We start from the raw sequence: 22,590 nt of genomic DNA on the forward strand, positions 1-22,590 counted from the left end.
AGTGCTGGGATTAAAGGCGTGCGCCACCACGCCCGGCTCAATCTTTGTTTGTTTGTTTGTTTGTTTCTTTCTTTCTTTCTTTCTTTCTTTCTTTCTTTCTTTCTTTCTTCCTTTCTTTCTTTCTTTGAGGCACAGTCTCACTTTGTAGCCCAGGCTATCTATAAACTCACTTTGTAGGCCATGTTAGCCTTGAATTCACTGAAATCCTCCTGCCTCTGCCTCCAAGTGCTAGGATTAAAGGCCACAATACCTTGCTCTTTGTCTGTCTGTCTGTTTATCCTTTCTTTTTTCTTCCTTCCTTCCTCCCTTTCTTTCTTTTGTGAGACTGGACCTAGAATTCGCTGACTCGGCTAGTCTGGGTATCCAGTGAGCTCTAAACATCTGTCTGCCTCTACCCCTTGGCACTGAGGTGACAGACACTGAAGTCACTAATGAGCTGTCTTATCTAGAGCTCAGCTCCTCATGTGTGTGCAGCAAGCTCTTTGCCAGCTAAGTCATCCTCCTGGCTCCGAGACTTTTATTTATTTATTTATTTATTTATTTATTTATTTATTTATTTATTTATTGTATGTGTGTAAGTGCTGTGGACATATGTCTGTGTACCACATATATGCCTGGAGCTCTTGGAGGTCCGAAGAAGGAACATGCAAACAGAATTATCTTTGAGAATTTCCCAGCTATGAGATCAGTAAATGAATTTAGGGGGCTAGAGACATGGCTCAGTCGCTAAGAGCATTCGTTGTTCCTGCAGAGGACCAGAGATGAGTTCCTAGTGCCTAGGTCAGGAGACCTTAACTGCCTCTAACTCCAACTCCGGAGATCTGACGCCCTCTTCTGGCCATCTATGAATCCTGCATGCACATGCACATAGACACCCCCACACGCATATGCATAATTAAAAACAGAAATCCTAAAGGCTAGCAGTGGCAACACATGCCTCTATACTCATAGCACTCAGCGGGCAGAGGCAGGTTCAGGGCCAGCCTTGTCTTCATAGTGAAACAGTCTGAGAACAAAACATTTCCTGGTTCCCCGTAGCATTCTGTTCTTTGAACATTACTGTTGAACATCAGGGGTTTCACCCATCCAGGGTCCATTTTCACACTACGGTCTAGGTTTAGAAAGGGTTCAGGTACCAGGGCAGAAGCTTAAGTTTCGGGTCCCACCCTCCCCCCAACGTTGCTCCTATGGCCCCCAGGAAGCGATATCTCCAGCGGAGGTCAGCTCTGGGACAGCTGAACACCATTCTCCTAGTGGCCCGGCCCCTGCTCCGGAGACGACAGAAGCTACGGGTATGAGGGGTTTAGAAGTGTTCATGGATTGTGGGGAAGCTCAGGATAGGAGCCAGGTGACCTTGGCTGGCCAAGTAGGCAGAATCCTGACAGCCTCAACTTGCCGGGTCTGAAATCTGTGAGCCCACTGCTTGCTGACTACCTCCATTTCCTGTTCCGGCTGGGGCCCTGTGGCTGTTGTCTGGCTTCCTCTTGCTCCTCCCTGCACTGCCCCTGCCCCAGGCCTGACTCCCCCTTTTAGCCCCAGTTCCTTCTGTTCCCTCCAGGCCCTTGAGGCCTCTTCTACTCTCCCGCTTGCTCGATGACTCCTATGTGAACGCCATAAAAGCTGCTCAAAGGTCAATGCCCACATTCTGCCCCCCTCCCTGGCTCCTCCCCAGCTGGACTTTGTCCCCTGAGACCATTTGTCTCCTTCTTCTTTACCTCTTCCTGGTGCCCTAGCAGACAGGCAGTGACATCCACAGCCTGGTGAAGGTGAGATTGGAGAGGGGGTAGGGGGTAGGTGAAGTCGGGTGGTGGCACCCTCTGGGTCTATGACATTCCCTAGCTACCATCCTGTCTCCTGGGGACAAGAGGGGACACTGAACTGCTGAGTTGGGGATGGGCTGCTAGTGGTGTGGGGACATCAACTCTTGCTGGATCTCTCCCACAGTGTGCCCCTGGCCCGCACAGCAGGGAGCCCTGGGGGAAAGTGTCAAATATGGTGAGTGATCTTGGAAGCGGGTGTGGGGGTAGGGTGGGGGGGTCCTGTGTGATGTCAGCCTGGCATAGTATGGGGAAGAGTATGGCACGTAGGATGCCAAACTGTCCCTTATGTGCCACCTCAGCAGAAGACTGGGACTCGGTTTTCCTCAGAGGCTCTGGAGACCCGACCATCTGTTCCCAGGATGCATCCTTGTTCTTTAGGGACAGCTGTCATTCTGGAGATTTGGGGAGGGGGTGTGCCCAGTCCTTCTCGGCTGTCCTTTAGTTCCTGATCATTGATTCACTCCACCAGGACCTGGGCCGCTTGGAGATCCCCGCCCAGCTGGCTACTCTGCTGGAGAGGGCGGAAGGTGAGTCCTCTTAGTGTAGAGACAGGGTCCCTTCTGCTGCTCAGCTGGCCTACCACACCTGCCTCTTTCCCTGAGCCACTCACCGGCACTCTGTCCGTGGTGACTGCCAGCCTGACGGGAGGAGTCGCAGAGCTGAGTGTCCTAGGCTGACTCTTGTGTTCCTTCCCAGACCACCAGGCCTTGCTGACGGGGAGCATCACAGAGTCCCTGCCACCTGAGGTCCCTGCCCGGCCCAGCCTGACTCTCCCTCCAGATATTGACCAGTTTCCCTTCTCCAGTTTCGTATCCACCAGCTTCCAGGTGAGTCACCTCTGGGCTCCTGGCATTCAGAAGCTCCTGCGTAACCAACCGCCACCAGGCACAACAGGTGTCCACCTTCTCCCAGGACATTCCCGTGGTCAGCAGAGCTGCTTGGGAAACAGTCCTTACCCAGAAGTTTCCAACGCACAGGCTCATTTCGGCCACACCTTTACTGTAACCGTGAGGTTGCCCTACGTTAAAGTTATGTCCTTAAAGACGGTTTAACCACAAGGGAATCTTCCCATGCCAGAGGATTAAATATAAAAGCAGGATTCATAACGGCACGTACAAAAAGATTCCTGGGTTAGTTTATTTACCAATTTATTTTGATTAATTTATTTATTGAGACAGGGTCTCACTATGTAGCCCTGTTGTCCTAGAACTCACTCTGTAGACCAGACTGGCCTCAAATTCAGAGATCCACCTGCCCCTGCCTCCCAAGTGCTGGAATGAAAGGCATATGTCACCATGCCCAACCTTATTTTTTTTAAAAAGATTTATTTATTTATTATATGTAAGTACACTGTAGCTGTCTTCAGACATACCAGAGGAGGGCATTAGATCTCTTTAAGGATGGTTGTGAGCCACCATGTGGTTGCTGGGATTTGAACTCAGGACCTTTGGAAGAGCAATCAGTGCTCTTAACCACTGAGCCATCTCTCTAGCCCCCAACCTTATTTTAATAAAGTTAAAGGTGGGGTCTTAACTTCGGTAGTCCTGGCTGGCCTGGAACTCCTCCCAGAAATCATCAGCCTGTCACTGCCTCCCAAGTGCTGGGATTAAAGGCACAGGGGACTCCTCCTGGCTTGGTGTCAGTTCATGAAAGAAGAGTCAAAGGTGGGGGAGCTTCTCACTGGGTAAGGATGCTTCCTGAGCACCCATGTAAGAAGCCAGGTATGACCACGCATGTCTGTAACCCTAGTGTTAGAAAACAGAGGCAGATGAGCCCCTGGAATTGCTGGCCAGTAGGCCTATGCAAAACAGCAAGCTTCCATAACAGACTTTACATCAGGACAAACAAGGAAGAGGACTGGTATTCTTCTGAGCGACACCTACACATGCATGTCCATGTAACACACATGCATGCACGCGCACACACACACATGCGCACACACCTTTTTCCCTCTCTGGTCAATCCAGAGGACAAACACTATGACACCCTCCTTCCCTCCAGAAGCCATTTCTGCCTAGACCAGGGCAGCCACTGGATGAGCCCCTGACGAGGTTAGATGGCGAGAACCCTCAGCAGGCTCTGGAGATCAACAGAGTGGTGAGTAACTCCTCCAGGAGGGACAGGGTGGCCACCGTAAGGACGGGCAAGGTGTAGGGGAGCCCTGTGCTTCCTGCCCTGGCTTTTGTGTTCACAGATGCTGCGGCTCCTGGGGGAAGGATCCCTGCAGTCCTGGCAAGAGCAGACCATGGGCACGTTCCTCGTGCAGCAGGCCCAGCGACGGCCGGGACTTCGAGATGAGCTCTTCAGCCAGTTGGTGGCCCAGCTGTGGCGCAACCCAGACGAGCAACAGAATCAGCGTGGCTGGGCCCTAATGGTGATCCTGCTCAGCTCCTTCGCTCCCACACCTGCCCTGGAGAAGCCATTGCTCAAGTAGGAAGCCCAATGGGCAGGGATTTGTGAGTGGGACCAGATCCCCCACCAAGCTTGCAGCAGCCCCGTCTTGTCCCCACAGATTTGTATCTGACCAGGCTCCCAGTGGCATGGCAGCCCTGTGCCAGCACAAGCTGTTAGGTGCCCTGGAGCAGACACCACTGGCTCCCATGGCCTCGAGGTCCCACCCACCCACACAACTTGAGTGGAAGGCTGGTTTACGTCGGGGCCGCATGGCACTGGATGTATTCACATTCAATGGTGAGGCCTGCCTCCCTCAGCCAGTGCAGCCAGCCCTGCCCTGGCTCCCTGGTCTCCTCCTGCCTCAGCCATTTTACTGCCCTGCCCTGTGACCCTCATGTCCTCGGTCTGGTGTGGGGACACTAACTGGTTACTGTCAGGGTGGAGCCCTGTGTCTCTTACCCTCCCTCTAACTGCTCCTCCACAGAGGAAAGCTACTCCGCGGAAGTGGAGTCCTGGACCACGGGAGAGCAGTTTGCAGGGTGGATCCTACAGAGCAGGTATGGCAAGCTCAGGGTGGGACAGTGCAGCAGACTGCTGAGCACTGACTGGGATGGATGTTGATCCTCAGTGAATAGAAAGAGAAGATTTCCTAGCAAACACAGAAGTGGATGCTCACAGTCAGCTATTGAACGTATCACAGGGCTCCCAATGGAGAAGCTAGAGAAAGTACCCAAGGAGCTAAAGGGATCTGCAACCCTATAGTTGGAACAACATGATGAACTAACCAGTACCCCAGAGCTCTTGTCTCTAGCTGCATAAGTATCGAAAGATGGCCTAGTCGGCCATCACTGGAAAGAGAGGCCCATTGGACTTGCAAACTTTATATGCCCCAATATAGGGGAATGCCAGGGCCAAAAGAATGGGAATGGGTGGGTAGGGAAGTGGGGGGGGGTATGGGGGACTTTTGGGATTGCATTGGAAATGTAATTGAGGAAAATATGTAATAAAAAATATTAAAAATTAAAAAAAAAAGATTTTGCTGAAAGGACCAAAAAAAAAAAAAAAAAAAGAAAGAAAGAGAAGATTTTAGGGAGAATGGGCTCCAACTGTAGATTCCAGAGAGAAAACAGAGATTTTTTTTTTTAAATGGAAGAGTCTTTAAAAAAAAAAAAGATTTATTTACTTATTATTTGTAAGCACATTGTATCTATCTTCAGACACCAGAGAAGAGGACATCAGATCTCATTACAGATGGTTGTAAGCTACCATGTGGTTGCTGGGATTTGAACTCAGGACCTTTAGAAGAGCAGTCAGTGCTCTTAACCACTGTGCCATCTCTCCAGCCCTGAAAACAGGGGTTCTAAATGACGGGCACTGTGACAGCATAAGGCCCAGATCCTAACCCCATAGGCAAGCGGATGGGATATTAGAACCTGGAGATAACCAGAAGGGCTTTGAGGTATAAATAGGAGTCTCAGTCTGAGACTCCTGAGCGAGGTTGAGCTCCTGCCTCACACGTGGGATGGGGACATCATTAGGAAGGTCTCCCACCCTCAGAGACTGCCCTCCATTCCTGAAGGGTTGTCATCTACCTATTCCTGATCATCTCCATGTCTCTCTCTTGTCCCACCCAGAGGCCTGGAGTCCCCCCCTCGTGGCTGGTCTGTGTCACTGCATTCTGGGGATGCTTGGCGTGACTTGCCTGGCTGTGACTTTGTGTTGGACCTGATAGGCCAGACTGAGGACTTGGGAGACCCAGCTGGTCCCCACAACTACCCCATCGCTCCTCTTGGTTTGTATGTGCCACCCATCTGCCCTGTCCTCAAATGGTAACCCCACAGCCATCCCGCCATCATGCGGTGCATAGATGTTGAAGACCTAACAGTCTGTACTCCTCTTAGTGGTGATGTCCACAGCAGTCCCTTAGCTAGATTCACTCTTTCCCACAGAGCTGAGAGCATCCCTCCAGCCCCTGGTGTCCAGGCTCCTTCCCTGCCCCCAGGACTCCCTCCAGGTCCAGCCCCAATACTGGCCAGCAGCCGCCCTCCGGGTAAGGCACACTGAGGTTGGCAGAGAATGGGCTGGGATTGGGTTCAGAGGTGGCCTCCCACTCCCATAGATGCAGGAACTTACTCTTGCCCAACAGGTGAGGCCAGTAAACCAGGGAACCTGGATGGTTTCTTGGACCACCTCTTTGAACCAGCGCTCGCTCCAGGTTTCAGCGTGAGTGGCCTACACAACTTCCCCTTTGCTTTGGGGTTGGGGCCAGGACTGGTGCTGGGGGCTTGTCCAATCCTGTTCCTGCAAGACTCTAGCTCTGATGGTACACGTTGTCCCTTCAGGATCTGGAACAAGGCTGGGCCCTGAGCAGACGCATGAAGGGAGGGGGCTCTGTTGGGCCCACCCAGCAAGGCTACCCCATGGGTGAGTAGAGATGGTGTCTCTCTAGGGCCTCCCGGGCCCCCAGCACAGGCAAGGGTGCTCTGAATCTCCGCAGGTAGCTGAGACGGGAGCTCTAGCTAGTACCCTCCCATCACACCCCCCCCCCCCCGCCCTGCAGCCAATGCTTTTCTTTTTGCCTGGGGCTGGAGGAAGAAGGAGGTATGTGGGGGTCAAATAGGTCTGGACCTGAGAGACCCTGTTCCCTTAGTGTACCCAGGTATGGTGCAGGCACCTAACTACCAGCCAGCTATGATACCCGCACCGATGCCCGTCATACCAGCCATGGGCACAGTCCCAACCATGCCAGGTGAGGCTGGGTTAAGGGAACCAGGATGGTACCTAGGACCAAGAGATTCAGACCTGGCTGTGGCTCTTACCTGCTCTGGACATCTGCTGTTCTTTACAGCCATGATGGTGCCTCCCCAGCCACAGCCTCTGGTGCCCAGTTTGGACTCAAGGCAGCTGGCACTACAGCAGCAAAACTTCATCAACCAGCAGGCGATGATTCTGGTAAGAACTGTGGCCGGAGCCAGGCGGTAGTGGCGCATGCCTTTAATCTCAGCACTTGGGAGGCAGAGGCAGGAGGACTTCTGAGTTCGAGGCCAGCCTGGTCTACAGAGTGAGTTCCAGGACAGCCAGGGCTATACAGAGAAACCCTGTCTCAAACAAACAAACAAAACAAAAACACACACACACACACAAAACAAAAACAAAAAAACTGTGGCTGGGCAGTGGGGCTGCCTGGAGCATGTGTGCAGGCATGGAGGTGGGGCCAGCCCATGCTCTTATTGGGCTTGTCTCTCCATTCCTCTAGGCGCAGCAGATGACCACCCAGGCCATGAGCCTGTCCCTGGAGCAGCAGAATCAGAGACGCCAGCACCAAGCTCAGACCTCTGGGGCCACCTCCCAGCCTCCACCCTCAACCACTGCTCCCAAGGCCAAGAAGCCTCCTGTCCCCCAAGAGAAGCCAGAGAGTAACCTAGAACCTTCGGGTGTTTGTTTGAGAGTAAGAAGCCCAGGTTAGGTAGAGCTCTGGGTCAGGTCTGCTCTGGTGTGTGATGGGTGACAGGTAGCTGCCGGACCTACCAAGATGAGACACTGGGAGGGCAGGCAGGATGGGGTCTGAGAAGCTACCAGAAGGGGAAGTCATGAGGACAGGGGCATGGCTGTCTGGGGGAGCTGCTCTTCATTTCTTCCTTCTGCCAGGAGGACACCCCAGAGGAAGCTGAAAGCAGGCCTCAGCGCCCCAAGAGCTTCCAACAGAAACGGGACTATTTCCAGAAGATGGGTAAGGGTGCTCAGGGTGGCAGCCGTGTCATTAACGGATGCCTGTAGCCTGGGGAGGGGAGGCTGCACTCTGCTCCTCTGCCAGTGTAGCCGGGAGCCAGGGAGGCAGGCCGGACAGACCCAGGTGACAGGGGAGGCCATCTGCCATTTTCAGGGCAAGAGCCGATCAGAGTGAAGACGGTGAAACCTCCAGCCAAGGTTCAGATCCCCCAGGAGGAGACAGAGGAGGAGGAGGAGGAGGAGGAGGAGGAGGAGGAGGAGGAGGAAACAGCCGGTGGGTGTGGTGGGCTGCGGTCCCTGTGCTTCCCGGGGTTCCCGTGGTCCCTGTCTTCAATCGGGTCCTCTCTTCCTGGCAGAGTTGTCCCCTCCCCCTCCCCCTCCCCCGGTTATGAAGAAGCCGCTGAAGTCAAGCAGGCCCAAGGCTGTAAAGGAAGATGAGGTGGAGCCCGCCCAGGAGGAAGTACCGACCCAGGGCGAGGATCCCCCGGTGCACAGCTCCAAATCCGCACCTCAGCACCCCAAACCCAGCAGGGCACCCCCAGTGCAGAGCTCCAACTCCGCACCTCCGCGCCCGCAACCCAGCAGGGAAATCCGCAACATCATCCGAATGTACCAGAGCCGCCCAGGGCCTGTGCCTGTGCCCGTACAACCCACCAGGTAGCCCCTGGGCCGTGTGGCCAGAGCTGTTTCTTTCCTTGGGCGATCGATCGGTCGCCGTGTGCGTTACTAACTTTCTCTCTCTTCCACGAGGCCCATCAAAACTTTTCAGAAGAAAAATGACCCTAAGGATGAGGCTTTGGCTAAGTTAGGAATAAATGGCGTCCACTTGCCCCTATCGGTGAGCCACGCCCCCAGCCCCTCAACCATTCATCTTCTTCAGGGGTCCTGGGCTTCCAGGGTAAACTTGTCCTTGACTTGTGCCTGCTCTTGCAGACATTGCCTAACCAAGGGAAGAGCTCTCCACCGGCTGTGGTTCCTCGACCTAAGGCTCGACCTCGTCTTGAGCCCTCCCTATCCATCCGGGAGAAGCAGGGACCCCTTCGGGACTTGTTTGGCCCATGTAGTCCAAACCCACCTGCAGCTCCAGCACCCCCACCTCCACCAGCACTCCCACCGCCTCTGTCTGGGGAGCCTAAGACCCCTTCAGTGGAGTCTCATGGTGAGGAAACCCCTTTCCAATGTTGAGGCTCTTTGGGTTGGTGGCAGAACTCATGACAGCCTCTTGGGACTCATGGGGGAAGTCATCATTCCTCATTTGGCTGAGGCCAGCTGTTTTGGCATCTGGACTTTGGAGCCTTAGAAGCCTGGATTCCTCATTCCTATCCAGGGTAGGGCAGAGGCACCTTGGAGCCTGTCTGGCACTAAAGAACTGACCTTTATAGGGCGTTGTCCTTGATGTAGACCTGACAGATGTGTTTTGATGGGGGGTGGGGGGTGTGGAGGGGTGGAGACTCAGTGGCTGCAGCTAGCATGGTCAGGGACACTGGGGAAAAAACTCAGGACCAGAAATGAAGGCAGGATAATGGCAGGAGTCACAGCTGACATAGTTAAAGGCTGAGAAAAACAGGCCATAATGAGGGTCTCTAGCACCTCAGTCCCAACTCTGTTGGCTCTCATCTTTTTTTTTTTTTTTTTTGGTTTTTCAAGACAGGGTTTCTCTGTGTAGCCCTGGCTGTCCTGGAACTCATTTTGTAGACCAGGCTGGCCTGGAACTCAGAAATCCGCCTGCCTCTGCCTCCCGAGTACTGGGATTAAAGGCACGAGCCACCATGCCCCGCTCGTTGGCCCTCATTTTAAGGCTCTCCTCTCCCTCTGGCAGCCTTGGCAGAGCCCATGGAGGACAAGAACATCTCCACAAAGCTCCTTGTGCCCTCTGGAAGTGTGTGCTTCTCCTATGCCAACGCACCCTGGAAGTTGTTCTTGCGCAAGGAGGTGAGCACGGGGGTGGAGCCTCGGGCTTCCGGGGTTGGCTGGGCAGTGGTGGGCTGTGTGAGGTCCTGGCCCAAAAGCCCTGTGCACCTCTTTCCACATGAACCAGCTTTTCAAAGCTGGTTTTCTCGGCTGGGCCTGGGAGGGCAGAGGTAGTCACGGAAAGACACAGCCTGTGGTGTGATGATCTTGGCTCTTTCCTCTGTGCGGCAGGTGTTCTACCCCCGGGAGAACTTCAGTCATCCATACTGCCTCAGTCTCCTCTGCCAGCAGGTGAGGGCATGGCCACGCCCACCAACCGGCCACGCCCACAGATCAACTGCAGTCCCGGAACCCTTGCTCAAACCTGGGCCTAGTTAACAGCCTGAGCGGGCACTCAGCGAGCACTGCCTTGGTGCAGAGCCCTGTCTCACAGGGTCCTTACAAAATAGGCACAGTGACCAACTTAGTTTTGCAAATGAGAGGGCCAAAGTGTACGTGGCCCAGGCTGTAGCACACACTAGGTGCTTCATAAATGGTCATTACTTGGTCACTTTTGGCAGGGCGGTGTATTTCAGCTGATACACTATGCCGACAGCTGCAGATCATGGTACCGAAGGGTTGTGGTGGATGTGGGGTGGGGAAGAAGAGCTCTAGGTTTGGACATGATCCTGGGCTTCAGGAGCCTTCTCAGTTGTCCCCCATCCCTCTGCCTGTCCCTGTGTCTCAAGCCGGACTCAGCCGGCACTGCTGGGTTATGTATGCACTGCCACTGGCCTCTGTGCATCGCACACCCATACCGCTGTGGGTGAGTTCTGGTCTCTAGACCTGGTCTGATCACCTTGCTCTGCTTGCAGATCCTGCGGGACACCTTCACAGAGTCCTGCACCCGGATCTCACAGGATGAGCGGCACAAAATGAAAGGCCTTCTGGGTATGGGTCCTCAGAGCTGGGGTATGGGGGCTGGCCCTGCCCTTGAGGGGAAGTGTCATGGGAACGAGGATGTCATGGACCCTCCTGCCCACAGGAGACTTGGAGGTGAGCCTGGAGACCCTTGACGTTGTTGAGGACAGCGTCAAAAAACGCATCGTGGTCGCTGCTCGGGACAACTGGGCCAATTACTTCTCCCGCATCTTCCCAGTCTCGGTCAGTGGTTTGGGTTTAAGGAGTATGACTCAACTCAGCTTTGGGCCTGGAGCGTGACTGACCCACTCGCCTTCCCGACAGGGTGAGAGTGGCAGTGATGTACAGTTGCTAGGTGTGTCTCACCGGGGACTGAGGCTGCTGAAGGTGACCCAAAGCCCGAGCTTCCACCTGGACCAGCTGAAGACACTCTGCTCCTACAGGTTAGCTGGTGCGGAGCCGGGACCAGGGTGTGGCCAGGATCGGTCTCTAGCTCACACCCTGGCTCTATCCGCAGCTATGCTGAGGTCCTGACCGTGCAGTGCAGGGGCAGATCCACCCTGGAGCTGTCCTTGAAGAATGAGCAGCTGATACTGCACACAGCCTGGGCGAGGGCCATCAAGGCCATGGTGGATCTGTTTCTGAGTGAACTCAGGAAGGCAAGTGGGGGGGCTGCCTTGTGCTGCCTGGTGCCCCTGGGTTGAGTTTAAGTCACGGTTCCCGGTACTCCCGAGTTACTGGGTGGGAGACCGCCCAGATGGGTAGTAAATAGCTCACCCACCTACCCGCAGGACTCCGGCTATGTCATTGCCCTGCGCAGCTACATCACCGATGACAATAGCCTCCTCAGTTTCCACCGTGGGGACCTCATTAGGTTACTGCCAGTGACCGCTCTGGAACCAGGTATCCCCAGGGCTGGCAGAGGGAGGCTGCCACGGGTACGAGGGGCAAGGCGAGGTAGGTGAGCTGTCATTTGGGAATGCCTTCTAGGCTGGCAGTTCGGTTCTGCCGGGGGCCGCTCCGGACTCTTTCCCGATGACGTGGTGCAGCCAGCTGCTGCCCCCGACCTCTCCTTTTCCCTGGGAAAGAGGAACAGCTGGCAACGCAAGAGTAAGCTGGGGCCAGCTCAGGAGGTGAGGAAGACAGAAGAGGTGAAGTGATACAGGCCTAACTTGGAGACTGAGAAGGAAAGAGCAGGGTTGCTTCGGGTGTTGTCCACTTCCTGTCCTGGTGGCCAGGGCTCAATGTGTTCCTGTCCTTTACCATCTCCTGACTTTTTGCCATTTGTGAGACTGTAAGTCACACCTTCTAACTCTGGTACTTAGTTCAGTGTCTCCAGAGAGGATGCTTAATAAATATCCTTGGCTTTCCTGGTTTCTGGTGTCACTCCTCTTGGGTCTAATGGGCACGGGGACCAGGGCCTGAGAGTGGGTATTGGGCCTCTGGGCTAGATGGTGGGTACTGGGGTGGTACCAAATTTCCTGTGCTCCCAGCGCCCCACCCATCCCAGGAAACAAGAACCCAGTGAAGACTCGGAGGCCACCTCCTTTACAACCTACAGCTCTTTGTCTGCCGACCCCCACAACTACACCATGCAGGAATTTGCCCTGCGATATTTCCGGAAGCCTCATACCTGGTGAGTGCCCTGAGCCAGTCCCTGTGCCTGTCTGTCCTCGGCTTTCCCCAATAAAAGTCCCACGGCGTCACCAGGTCTTACTGTGGGCTTCATGACCTGGGACAAGGGCAAGACCAAGCAAGCAGGGCTGTTTTCCCTCTGCCCTCTACAGGCTGACCCAGATGAGTGGAGACACCAAAGAGAAGGCTGCTATCAACCTGATCCAGTACACTAAGGCAAGGGGCCTGGTGGGGGAGGCGTCTGGCCCTAGGATCTGCCTTCTGACTCCCATGGCCCTAGATGACAGCTAAGACTCTCTGGCCACAGGACCCCATCCAGGAATCCCTTACCAGCTTCTGCAATGGGGACACAAACAGTAAAGCTGTGGCTGGCTTCAAGGGTAAGTGGCTGCAGGCGGTGGCCTTGGTCCCCATGTGCACAGTGCTTTGGACCTGGGCACCTGGCTCCCCTCTCACATTGAGCTCTCCCCGGATCTGCCCATCTGCCAGTTTGGGAAGTCTGCCCCACCAACCTGTGTTTCCATCCATGGGCTGTGTGGCATCTGGGGCAGCCGCTGACACTGGCACCCTCGGGGTTTCCCTGAGTCTGTTTCCTCCTGTCCGCCCTGGTGTGTCTAGAGAGGAAGGCATCAGATATTAGGCCTTATGAGGTGGCACTGCCAGGCCCTGCTAACTGTGCTCCATATCCTGCCTGCAGCTCTTATGCAGTTTATGGGGGACCAGCCTAAGCCCCGGGGCAAGGACGAGCTGACTCTGCTCTATGAGCTGCTGAAGGTAAGCAAGGACTGTGTGCCAAGACCTGGAGGAGCAGCCTTCCTGCCTTCCTGCCTGCCTGCCTGCCTGCTTGCCACCTTCCTGCCTGCTTGCCACCTTCCTGCCTGCTTTCCTGCCTTCCTTCCTCCTGCCTGCCTGCCTTCCTTCCTCCTGCCTGCCTGCCTTCCTCTCCTACCCCTACCCAGTGTCTCAATTTTTTCAAAATACTTTCTTTTTTCTTGGTTGTTTTTTTGGGGGGGTTCTTTGAAAGATTTATTTATTTTTTATGTATATGAGTGTACTGTAGCTGTACAGATAGTTTTAAGCCATGATATGGTTGCTGGGAATTGAACTCAGGACTTCTGTTTGCTTCGGTCCTGCTCACTCTGGCCCAAAGATTTATTTATTGTTTATTTATTTATTATTTAAATATTATTTACTTATTATCTGTTTATTTATTATTATTTATTATATTTATTTATTGTTATATGTAAGTACACTGGAGCTGTCTTCAGACACCCCAGAAGAGGGCGTCAGATCTCATTATGGATGGTTGTAAGCCACCATCTGGTTATGGGATTTGAACTCAGGACCTTTGGAAGAGCAGTCGGTGCTCTTAACCGCTGAGCCATCTCTCCAGCCCACTACTTTATCTTCAAAACAGCTCATGGCACGACTTTTTGGCTGTTCTACTATGCAAACTACAAATGCCTAAGAGCGGAAGGGTGTACTCTTCAGTTAGTGTACGAGCTTGAAAGCTAAAGTCCATATAAAGCCAATATTCAGCGAGTTTCTATAGGAACAGAGTTTAACGTGGCTCCTAGCTCCTGAGTTCGCATTGCTGCCATCTGTGCCAGTGTGTCTACTCGCATGCATTGCATACGTACAAGAGTGTGTGTGCACACGCACAGCGTGCCTGTGTGTAAGAGGGTAACTTGCAGGAGGTGATTCTCTATTATGTGGGTCTTGGGTATGGGACTTGGTCACCTGGCTTTGTAGCAAGCATCTTTGCCCACTGAGCCATCTTACCAGCTCTATAAATACATTTCAGAATACATTTTGTCTCCAGTTCCTCCTAAACACTCAAAGCAGGCAACTAGGCAACTATAACGTGTGGAGGCTAAGCCATTGCAGGGTCCAATCTCCTAGGAGAGACAGGAGCAGTGGCGGGTGCTGCTAAGGTGAATGCTTTGTGACAGAGCTATGAAGGAGGTGGACGGAGCCATGTGTGTGTGTGGGCTCAGGCCATTACATGGGCTTTGATTTCCCAGTCAAACCAATGAGTTGCTGAAGGGGATCGAAGCTCTCTCTCACAGGGTTGGCTGTTGCTTGATATTCTAGGAACTTAAGGAGGAAAGGAAGTTACTGTGATGACCCCAGGCGAGGGAGGGTGAGGCCTGGGCCCAGAGGCAGCAGCAAAGAGGGAAGAGGCAGGGGTGGGGGTGGGGAATGTCACAGAGCTTACTGTGGGTGTGAAGCCAGAGAGCAGAGACCAGCCTTAGTGAACAGGTCTGGGCTGGCAGAGGATCTGTGTTAGACATGGGAGTTGTAAAGTTCCTGATTTCTGAATGGGAGAGACTCTAGACTGGAGGCAGGGGCTGAACTAGCTGGGAGAGCTGGAGCGGCCAAAGGCGCACAACAGAGGCCAAAGGCGTGTAGCAGGGACAGGCGGGAGTGAGCAAAGGTAACCAAGTGTTCAGAGAGGCAGGTTAAAGGGTAGTGGTCACGGCTGCCTCTTTCACCACGGTGCTAGAGAGCACTTGGTTAGCACTGTTAAATCTTGTTTATTTTGTGCGTGCGCCCCAGGGCTCGAGGACAACCTGTGGAGGACCTGGTCTCGCCTTCCACCATGTCAATTACTGGGACAGGACTTGGTCAGGAATGTCCTCATACCCACTGAGCCATTTTGCCAGCTGCTTAGCATTCTTTTGAAGGTTTAATCATGTGACTTATGTGTGCCCACACATGCAGGTGACAGCAGAGGCTAGAAGAGAGGGTGTTAGGTCCCCTGAGGCTGGAGTTCTAGGTGATCTGCCTGAAGCGGGCACTAGGAACTGCACTGTATAGTCTTCTACAGACAGGAGCAGCAAGAGCTCTCAACTGGGCCCTCTCCAGCCCCACTGTCTAACATCCTGAAGATCCTGGGTTCCATCTCCAATTGAGTGTAAAAATAAGTGACCAGTTGGGCTGGGCAAAAGCTGGCAGCTGTTGAGGGTAAAGAGAAGAGGTGACTCCTGGGATGTCACCTTCACTCAGGCTCCAGGCAGCCATCACTCCCAGCAGCCCCCTGGGCTCCGCTGGCCTGCCTCTGCCTTACCCACTCTTCCCATTCCCACAGCTGTGCCAAGATGACCTTAGGGACGAGATGTACTGCCAGGTCATCAAGCAAGTCACAGGACACCCCCAGCCGTGAGTGGGGCTTGTGGGGTAGGTAGGGGACTCAGGTGGGACCAGCACTGTGGTTGGCCAGCCTGAAGCCCAGCTCTGCCCTACAGAAAGCACTGTGCTCTGGGCTGGAGCGTCCTCAGCCTCTTCACAGGCTTCTTTGCGCCATCGACCACGCTGATGCCCTATGTGACCAAGTTCCTGCAGGATTCCAGCCCCAGTGAAGGTGCCTGGGGTGGGAAGAGGGATATCCAGGGTTGAGAATGCCCTGCCCCACAAAGGGCTTGGACACACCCATGACCTCCATCATTCTGGCTCTCTGCAGAGTTGGCCAGGAGGAGCCAGGAGAACCTCCAGCGCACAGTTAAATATGGGGGACGCCAGCAGCTGCCGTTACCTGGTGAAATGAATGCTTTTCTGGTACTAGGAGTGGACAGATGGACCTTTCAGGACTCTCCTAATGGGGTGGGGTGGCGGTGCTGACAGGGGAACAGGGACCTCTGATTGCTGAAGACTGACCTTACAACTTACCCAACAGAAAGGGCAAGCAGTTCGTTTGCTTCTAATTCACCTGCCTGGGGGTGTGGACTACAGGACAAATTCACAGACATTCACGGTGAGTGGGGGCTACCAGGGAAAGGGGCTTCCTGCCTATGTTCTGGGCTCCAGTCTCCATCATCATGGCCTGTCCATGTGCCCAGGTGGCAGGGGAAGTGCTAGAGGAGCTGTGTGGACAGATGGGCATCACAGACTTGGAGGAAGTGCAGGAATTTGCCCTCTTCCTCATCAAAGGAGAAGGTGAGCCCAGGGGCCGGGATAGCCTTACCTGCCCAGACCACTGTCTATGCCACAGAAACGCAGATTCTGTGCTGTGTCTGTAGACAGTGCTGGCATGGGTCCCCTATACAGGTGAGCTGGTCCGGCCGCTGTCATCCCATGAGTACATCAACAATGTGGTGACGGACCAGGACATGAGCCTTCACAGCCGGCGGCTTGGTTGGGAGACTCCACTGCATTTTGATCACCCCACCTACACCGAAACCCACTATGGCCAGGTCAGCCCCCCTGCCCGGAAACTGCTGTGCAGTGCCAGTCTGGGCAACCTTGAGACTCCCCTCTCTACAATGACGCTCTGTGACAAGAGAAGCCACCAGCTGCTGGGGAGGTTGTGACACAGACCTCCCACCCAGGTGCTTCGGGACTACCTGCAAGGGAAGCTGATAGTCAGCACCCAGGCAGAGGCTCTCCTTGCCCAGCTTGCTGCCTTCCAACACTTCGACAAAACCGGGACTACTAGTCCTCCATCAGAGTGAGTGGACCCAGCTTGGCCCCTCTCCCACACCTAAAGGTGGCTCCTGCCTACCCCCTGCAGAGCCAAGACCCCCTTCTCTCAGCCTATCCTGACCCTGACCAGACTGACCTGGAGTAGAAATACCTCTCTTCCTGTTCCTGAACAAGGCCCCAGGGTCATTATCCGGAATAGGTGCCAGTCATTATCTGGCACCGCATGCTCCACCCCGCACCAGGTGGTCCACGCCCACAGGCAGGAATGACCCTGGCTCTGTCCCTTAGGCAAGAGCTGCTGTCTTATATTCCCAAGCCACTGCAATGGCAGGTGAACACAGCCAACATAAAGAGCTTGGTGACCCAGGAGCTGAGGCAGATGCAAGGGTACAGCAAGCAGAGAGCAGAGATTGGCTTTATAGGTAGGTCTGCGTCGAGGTCTACGTATCAAGGGCCTGCTGCCTGTGATTGACATGGTCCAGGAGGGGAGGGGTGAAGGTGGGAAGGCGAGGAGGCCTCTATCTTGCATGGCAAAGTGGGGTAGGTCCCAGAGATCAGCAGCCGAGACCCTTGCCCTGGTCTCTACCTGCAGAGAGCACAGCGCAGCTGCCCCTCTTTGGCTACACTGTGTACATAGTGCTGAGAGTGAGTAAGCTGGCCCTCCCTGGACCAATCCTCCTGGGGCTGAACCGTCAGCACCTCGTCCTCATGGACCCCAGCTCTCAGGTAGGCAGAGGCCTGTTCTTGTGCTGGCTGGAACCCCCGTCATTCCTCACACAGTTCATTGCTAACCCCTCCATCCAGGCACCAATCTCCGGTCTCTTTGCTCCCCCAGAAACTCTGCTGTTCTGTCACACTAAAAGACCTGAAGCGGCTCCACCTGCTGAGCCCACTGCAGGAGGACGGGCCCCCTGGCCTAGAACTCAATTATGGCCCTGTTGACAACCCCCAGACCATCTGGTTGGAGTTGCCACAGGTGAGTGGCCAAGCCTGAGACCCCCAGGAAGGAAGTGTGTGTATTCACTGAGGTGGTAGGGGCGGAGCTACATTGAGCCGTGTCTGCCCCGCAGGCCCAGGAGCTGCAGCACACCATCGTCTTCCTGCTGGGCAGCACGTCCACTCAGTGGCCAGGTCTCCTCTGAGGAGAGTGGAGATAAGGCAGCGGTCTCTCACTGGGCAGTCTGCCTTGGTCCTGCTCTGAAACTGCAGCACCACCCCCCACCCCACGTGGAGGCCATAAAGCAGAGTTGTGACGTCACCTGGGAGAATAAGCAGACACATTACCTCTGAGGTGGACTGCAACAGGAGTTGGGGCTGTGGAACTGGGTGCAGGCATTTGCTGGCTAGCCCCGGGGAAGATGCCCACCCAGCTCTAAAGCGACACAAGTAAAACACCCAAGAAAAGATTGTGTGTGAGCATGTGTCTCCACAGGAGGACTTTATTCTCGCAAATATCTCACTTGTGCTTGGCCTTCCCGACCAGCAGAGCTCAGAGTTGGAGAACGGCTGCTTCTCTCCCAGAGAGCTCTGCTAGGACAAGGCCTACTGCCTGGCATCTCCTGGAAGAGGGCAGTGGAGGACTGGAATGGGCCTCACCCTGATAGGAGGCCCATTGGTTCCCCCAGCCCACCCCCACCTGGCAGCAGCCATATTATCTAGACCTTCTCATCTAGGGACCTGGATAGGAAGGCAGGAGAAGCGGGGTTTAAACGGGAGGGTGGGCTGACCTCTGACCTTCCACTTCATTTGGGTGTCTAGTAACACCTCCAAAGTGAGGTTTGGGCATGGGGAGAAAGACCCCGAGAAAGCTGGCGCCTGTGGCATGGAGGGCTGCCCAGCCAGCTGCACTCATCGCTGAGGGCCACGCAGGCTGTGCCAGTCAGCTTCACTCTCACAGCGGGCACGGTTGTGGAAGAACTGCTTGATGAGGCTCTGGGCCTCTTCCTTCACTGCAGAAGGGTAGGGAACACAGGAGAAGGTAAGGACCCGTGTCTGGGCAGCATCCCCTCCCTCTGCACAGTGCCCTCTGGCCCTGGCCCAGCATCCTCACCACTCCTTCCAGGAGAGAGCTGCTGAGCCAGCAAATGTGAGAGGTGGCGGGCAAAGCCCTTAAACAGGTCCTGGAGACAAAGGGAAAAGAGGAGCCGCAGTTACTTGCCACCAAGGGCAAGGCGGGTCTAGAGTGGGCAGCAGCTGCTCTGCCTTACTTCATTCGGGGGTACACAGTCCTTGCCAGCCCAACCTCCCCTGCACTGACCCGAGTATTCCAGACCTACTCGCCCTACCTTGGATATAAACCTGCCCTCCTTGTAGAAGGGGGTCAGGTGCCTGACCACAATGTCTGCGGCCTCCCTCAGGGAGGTGCCAGATGCTGAGAGCTGGCAGGGTTCTTGAGCCACTTTGTTCTCAGTGCTGCGATCGCTGGCCAAGGCACTGCCCTTGGCCTCAGCCAAGATGGAGGACTTGGTTGAGGGGCGAAGCCTCTTTTGAGCCCTCCTCTCTGGGTTGCCCTGTAGAAGGCCACAGTACATGGGGTTACTTTTGGGGTCCACTTTACTGGCTCTGCCCCCTCTTCTTGAAGGAAGCCTACACCTTAGCACCACGTGCCTTTCTCCAGCCCACCCACCTGCTGCTGGAGTATGAGAAGTGATTTTCCCTGAACCCTTGACCAGGGCAGGGCAGCTCCCCGCCTCCCCGCCAGTCTCCTCTTTCTCCTAAGCTCCCAGCCCTACAGTACCTGCTGTGGTCTGGGCCGCTTCTCTGCCTGGGTTTCCTTTAGAGGGCTAGGCTGACCTTCAGGGAAGCTCTGGTCTCTGAGTGAGCAGGTGCTAGCCGGAGGGGAAAAGGCACCAGAAGTCTGGGTCTAGCCATGCTCTCAACCCAGGCACCCAGCAGAGCCCACTGTGGAACAGGCTTCAAGCTTGTTCAGGCCCAGGTGGCACAGGGGTCTGATGCTGCCATAAGAACTGTGAGGATTCCCTGACACCCAAACTCTTACCTTGGCCTCTCCCTGGGACCCTCAGTCTGAAATACAGCAACCAAATGTCCCTGGGCTCCAACCTCTTGTATGCATTTCCCTGGGACATCCCCACAGGAGGGGCTGGCATCTTCTGATCTTGGAACTGAAGCAGGGAGAGGTGGACATTCTGTCCTCTGACAGAGGAATCGAGTGATATTCTGGGAATCCTTGTGGGCTGCTGTGGCTAGGAGCTGTTGTTTCTTGCTGGCTCTAGCCTTGGCTCTGCCCTGGGAAGACCCTTTTGTCTTCTTCTCAGGCGAGGGGTCCCCACAATTAACACTGCTTCCTGGAGCCTCTTCTTGGTACCCAGGCTGGGGCTTGCTCCTGTCTTCATCTTGAAGGTCACAGACCCAGCCTGGGGGCTCCTGTCCACCCTCCAGCACAGCCTGTGGGGCTTGCTTCTGGGACTGAGACTTCCCCAACAGTTCTGTGGCTGTCTGGAATGAGCAGGGGCCTTTGGAGAAGCCAGCTCCTACTCTCTTGGGTTTGAGCTGTGAGGAGAAAGAAGAAGTCACAAGGCTTAGAACCCCAGACCTCCTTGAGGGCAGCTGTGGCTGTGGTGAGAGGTTCTCAGTAATGTGAGAAGCCGAACAAGGCACACTGGGGACCAGGCTGATGGGAGAAGAGGGCGGACTGACAGATGACACACAGTAGATGATCGACTGGCAGGGGAGGCAGAGCACCGCTACTCAATGACCCTTTCTGACATCTGGGAGAGGAGGTCTGTCCCACTAGAGGGCAGTGGAGTCTTTCCTGAACCTAGGATCCTGGGTCCCTGCTGCTCACCGAGTACACATGTGAGGTTGGCGGGATGTCATAGTCACTGGGCTCCGAGAACTCAGCTGCGGCCCCACAGCTCTTGGTGCCGCTTTCCATGTCATAGAGCTGACCATCCTTGGAGGCTTTGTGGATCTCGGCCACCTAAAGAGGAACAGGCAGGGAGATCATGGCACTCACAAGCTACCGCTAACCCTATCCCAACTCTCCAATTCCGCCGTGCTTATCAGATGCCCGGGGAAGCCTGAGTTCCCACTGGGATGGCCACACCTCCAGTCAGCAGGTGAACTTTACTGGTGTCAGTGGCTCCAGGGCCAGCAGGCTGGCAGATGGCCTCTGAGTATGAAGAGGCCACTGTGCCGTATCCTAATCCCATGAGCACGTACTAACTGGCTTGCACCCTTGGCTTACCTTCTTCAGGACACTGGCCTTGTACAGATTGACCATCTTGGCATTCCGGAATGTCTCATGCTCCAGTTCCACAGCCTTGGCCTGCAGGTCAGCTCTGTGGGAAGAAACAAGCACAGGAGAGCAGGCGGGGCTCGTGAGGATGGGCACATGGACTCTGCTGAGAATTCTCTAGGAGCCCTGCGGCTTACTGTCCTTTTGCAGCCTCTGATGCACACCCAGTAGGGCTGTAAGGAGTGGGACCCATGGAGTAAGGTGAGCCACCACTGCAGAGAGGCACTCTCTGACTCTCAGTCCCGCAGAGGACGCCTTGCTTCCTGCCCTGGTGCTCTCAGCACGCTCACCCATGAGTGGACCCTGCAGCCTGGTGGTTACTGATCAGAGCCTCCTCCAGAAGTCGCAGGCAGTGCTCACGGGCCTATGAGAGTGAAGTCATGGTCACCCCCCTCAGCGGCAGGGAGGGGCCCTGAGGGCAAGTGAAGAGCTGCCCCTCTCTTACCTTCACTGTGAGCTTCGGGATCTTCCTGCTCGAAGCCTCTCTCAGGGGACAGTCTTCATCTGAGAAAAGGGAGGGGAAGGCTTTCCATCTGAGCAGCTCCTGGAAGCCTTACCGAGTCCCCCACGGTCTACCCCCAGGCACAACACCCAAGCCCCGGGAGCATTTCTGTACTAACCTGGGGGCGTGAATTCTTCTATCTTGGGCTCTTTGCCCTGAAAGAGAGTCAGCAGGAGGGACATGAGACATCCTATCCTGCTGCAAGGCTGGAGAAGGGACTGAGAGGTGGCACGCAGGGGACCATCCAAACCCCTGCATGGGCCACTGTGCTGGTTTTTGGTTTTTGGGGTTTTTTTGGGGGCGGGGGCAGTGCATTTCAGACAGAGTTCTGTTATGTAGTCAGTCTCTGGCCTTGTACTCCAGCCTCTGTCTCCTAAGTGCTAGGACTAGAGTCACATGTCACCATGCTGGCTTAGGCTTTTTGTTAACTCGATAGAAACTAGAGTCGTCTGGAAAGACGGGTCCTCAGCTGAGGAACTGCCTCCCGCAGACTGGTCTGTGGGGACATTTTCTTGATGAATGTGGAAGGGCCAGGTTAGTGTGGGCTGTGCCCTCCTGGGTACGTGGTCCTGGTTGTAGAAGACGGCAAACTGAGCAAGGGAACAGCACTCTTCCATGGTCTCTGCCTCAGTTCTGCCTCCAGGTCCCTGCTGGAGCTCCTGCCCTGACTTCCCCTGATGCTGCACCGTGATGTGGAAGTGTCAGGCAAATAAACCCTTTCCTTCCCATGTCGCTTTTGGTCACACATGGTGTTTTCTCATAGCAATAGTAATCAAATAGAGCCACTGAGCCCCCATCAAGGCCTCTGCCCCCTTTACCTTGCGCAGGCTCATCTGTTTCTGATAGAAAAGATTCCATTCCCGCTTGTGGGCCTCATCTCTGCCCTCATCACCGCTACCTCCAGAACCTTCATCATACCTAAAGGACAGGCTAGGTGAGAGCAGCCATGCAGGGGCTCTGCCCTTCCCGACCTGACGGGACAGTGATGGGCTGGCCCCAGGGAGATTATGTGCCGCACT

General features: G+C 54.9%; 2 protein-coding genes across 3 annotated transcripts in view; one reads left to right on the top strand and one right to left on the bottom strand.

Moving 5' to 3' along the window:
* Myo15b (myosin XVB) overlaps positions 1–18,221 on the top strand; it is a 36,553-nt gene extending 18,332 nt beyond the window's left edge. The window contains 44 exon segments of the mRNA XM_029483567.1: positions 1,199–1,292; positions 1,734–1,766; positions 1,945–1,995; positions 2,290–2,347; positions 2,517–2,647; positions 3,822–3,917; positions 4,015–4,250; positions 4,333–4,511; positions 4,699–4,771; positions 5,849–6,010; positions 6,164–6,264; positions 6,361–6,437; positions 6,557–6,638; positions 6,865–6,963; positions 7,063–7,166; positions 7,471–7,662; positions 7,866–7,944; positions 8,098–8,226; positions 8,300–8,600; positions 8,694–8,781; positions 8,877–9,102; positions 9,763–9,875; positions 10,086–10,145; positions 10,709–10,784; positions 10,879–10,997; positions 11,079–11,197; positions 11,272–11,413; positions 11,546–11,657; positions 11,745–11,887; positions 12,248–12,390; positions 12,542–12,605; positions 12,697–12,769; positions 13,087–13,163; positions 15,481–15,551; positions 15,638–15,753; positions 15,853–15,947; positions 16,066–16,143; positions 16,229–16,325; positions 16,437–16,582; positions 16,718–16,836; positions 17,100–17,233; positions 17,404–17,537; positions 17,647–17,787; positions 17,882–18,221. Coding sequence (XP_029339427.1) covers positions 1,199–1,292; positions 1,734–1,766; positions 1,945–1,995; positions 2,290–2,347; positions 2,517–2,647; positions 3,822–3,917; positions 4,015–4,250; positions 4,333–4,511; positions 4,699–4,771; positions 5,849–6,010; positions 6,164–6,264; positions 6,361–6,437; positions 6,557–6,638; positions 6,865–6,963; positions 7,063–7,166; positions 7,471–7,662; positions 7,866–7,944; positions 8,098–8,226; positions 8,300–8,600; positions 8,694–8,781; positions 8,877–9,102; positions 9,763–9,875; positions 10,086–10,145; positions 10,709–10,784; positions 10,879–10,997; positions 11,079–11,197; positions 11,272–11,413; positions 11,546–11,657; positions 11,745–11,887; positions 12,248–12,390; positions 12,542–12,605; positions 12,697–12,769; positions 13,087–13,163; positions 15,481–15,551; positions 15,638–15,753; positions 15,853–15,947; positions 16,066–16,143; positions 16,229–16,325; positions 16,437–16,582; positions 16,718–16,836; positions 17,100–17,233; positions 17,404–17,537; positions 17,647–17,787; positions 17,882–17,953 — 5,035 coding nt within the window. The 3' untranslated portion in view covers positions 17,954–18,221.
* Recql5 (RecQ like helicase 5) overlaps positions 18,218–22,590 on the bottom strand; it is a 40,410-nt gene continuing 36,037 nt past the window's right edge. Inside the window, exons 9-19 of one of the 2 annotated variants that reach the window (XM_021175418.1) lie at positions 22,390–22,489; positions 21,690–21,726; positions 21,515–21,573; positions 21,360–21,433; positions 21,019–21,112; positions 20,617–20,751; positions 19,810–20,321; positions 19,549–19,639; positions 19,097–19,321; positions 18,862–18,931; positions 18,218–18,760 (exon numbers count right to left, since the gene is read on the bottom strand). In XM_021175418.1, coding sequence (XP_021031077.1) covers positions 18,660–18,760; positions 18,862–18,931; positions 19,097–19,321; positions 19,549–19,639; positions 19,810–20,321; positions 20,617–20,751; positions 21,019–21,112; positions 21,360–21,433; positions 21,515–21,573; positions 21,690–21,726; positions 22,390–22,489 — 1,498 coding nt within the window. In that variant the 3' untranslated portion in view covers positions 18,218–18,659. The remainder of the gene's footprint in view (positions 18,761–18,861; positions 18,932–19,096; positions 19,322–19,548; positions 19,640–19,809; positions 20,322–20,616; positions 20,752–21,018; positions 21,113–21,359; positions 21,434–21,514; positions 21,574–21,689; positions 21,727–22,389; positions 22,490–22,590) is intronic. The other variant, XM_029483267.1, reaches the window with a different exon arrangement.

This window comes from Mus caroli, chromosome 11 (assembly GCF_900094665.2).
Source record: "Mus caroli chromosome 11, CAROLI_EIJ_v1.1, whole genome shotgun sequence".
Taxonomy (NCBI): domain Eukaryota; kingdom Metazoa; phylum Chordata; class Mammalia; order Rodentia; family Muridae; genus Mus; species Mus caroli.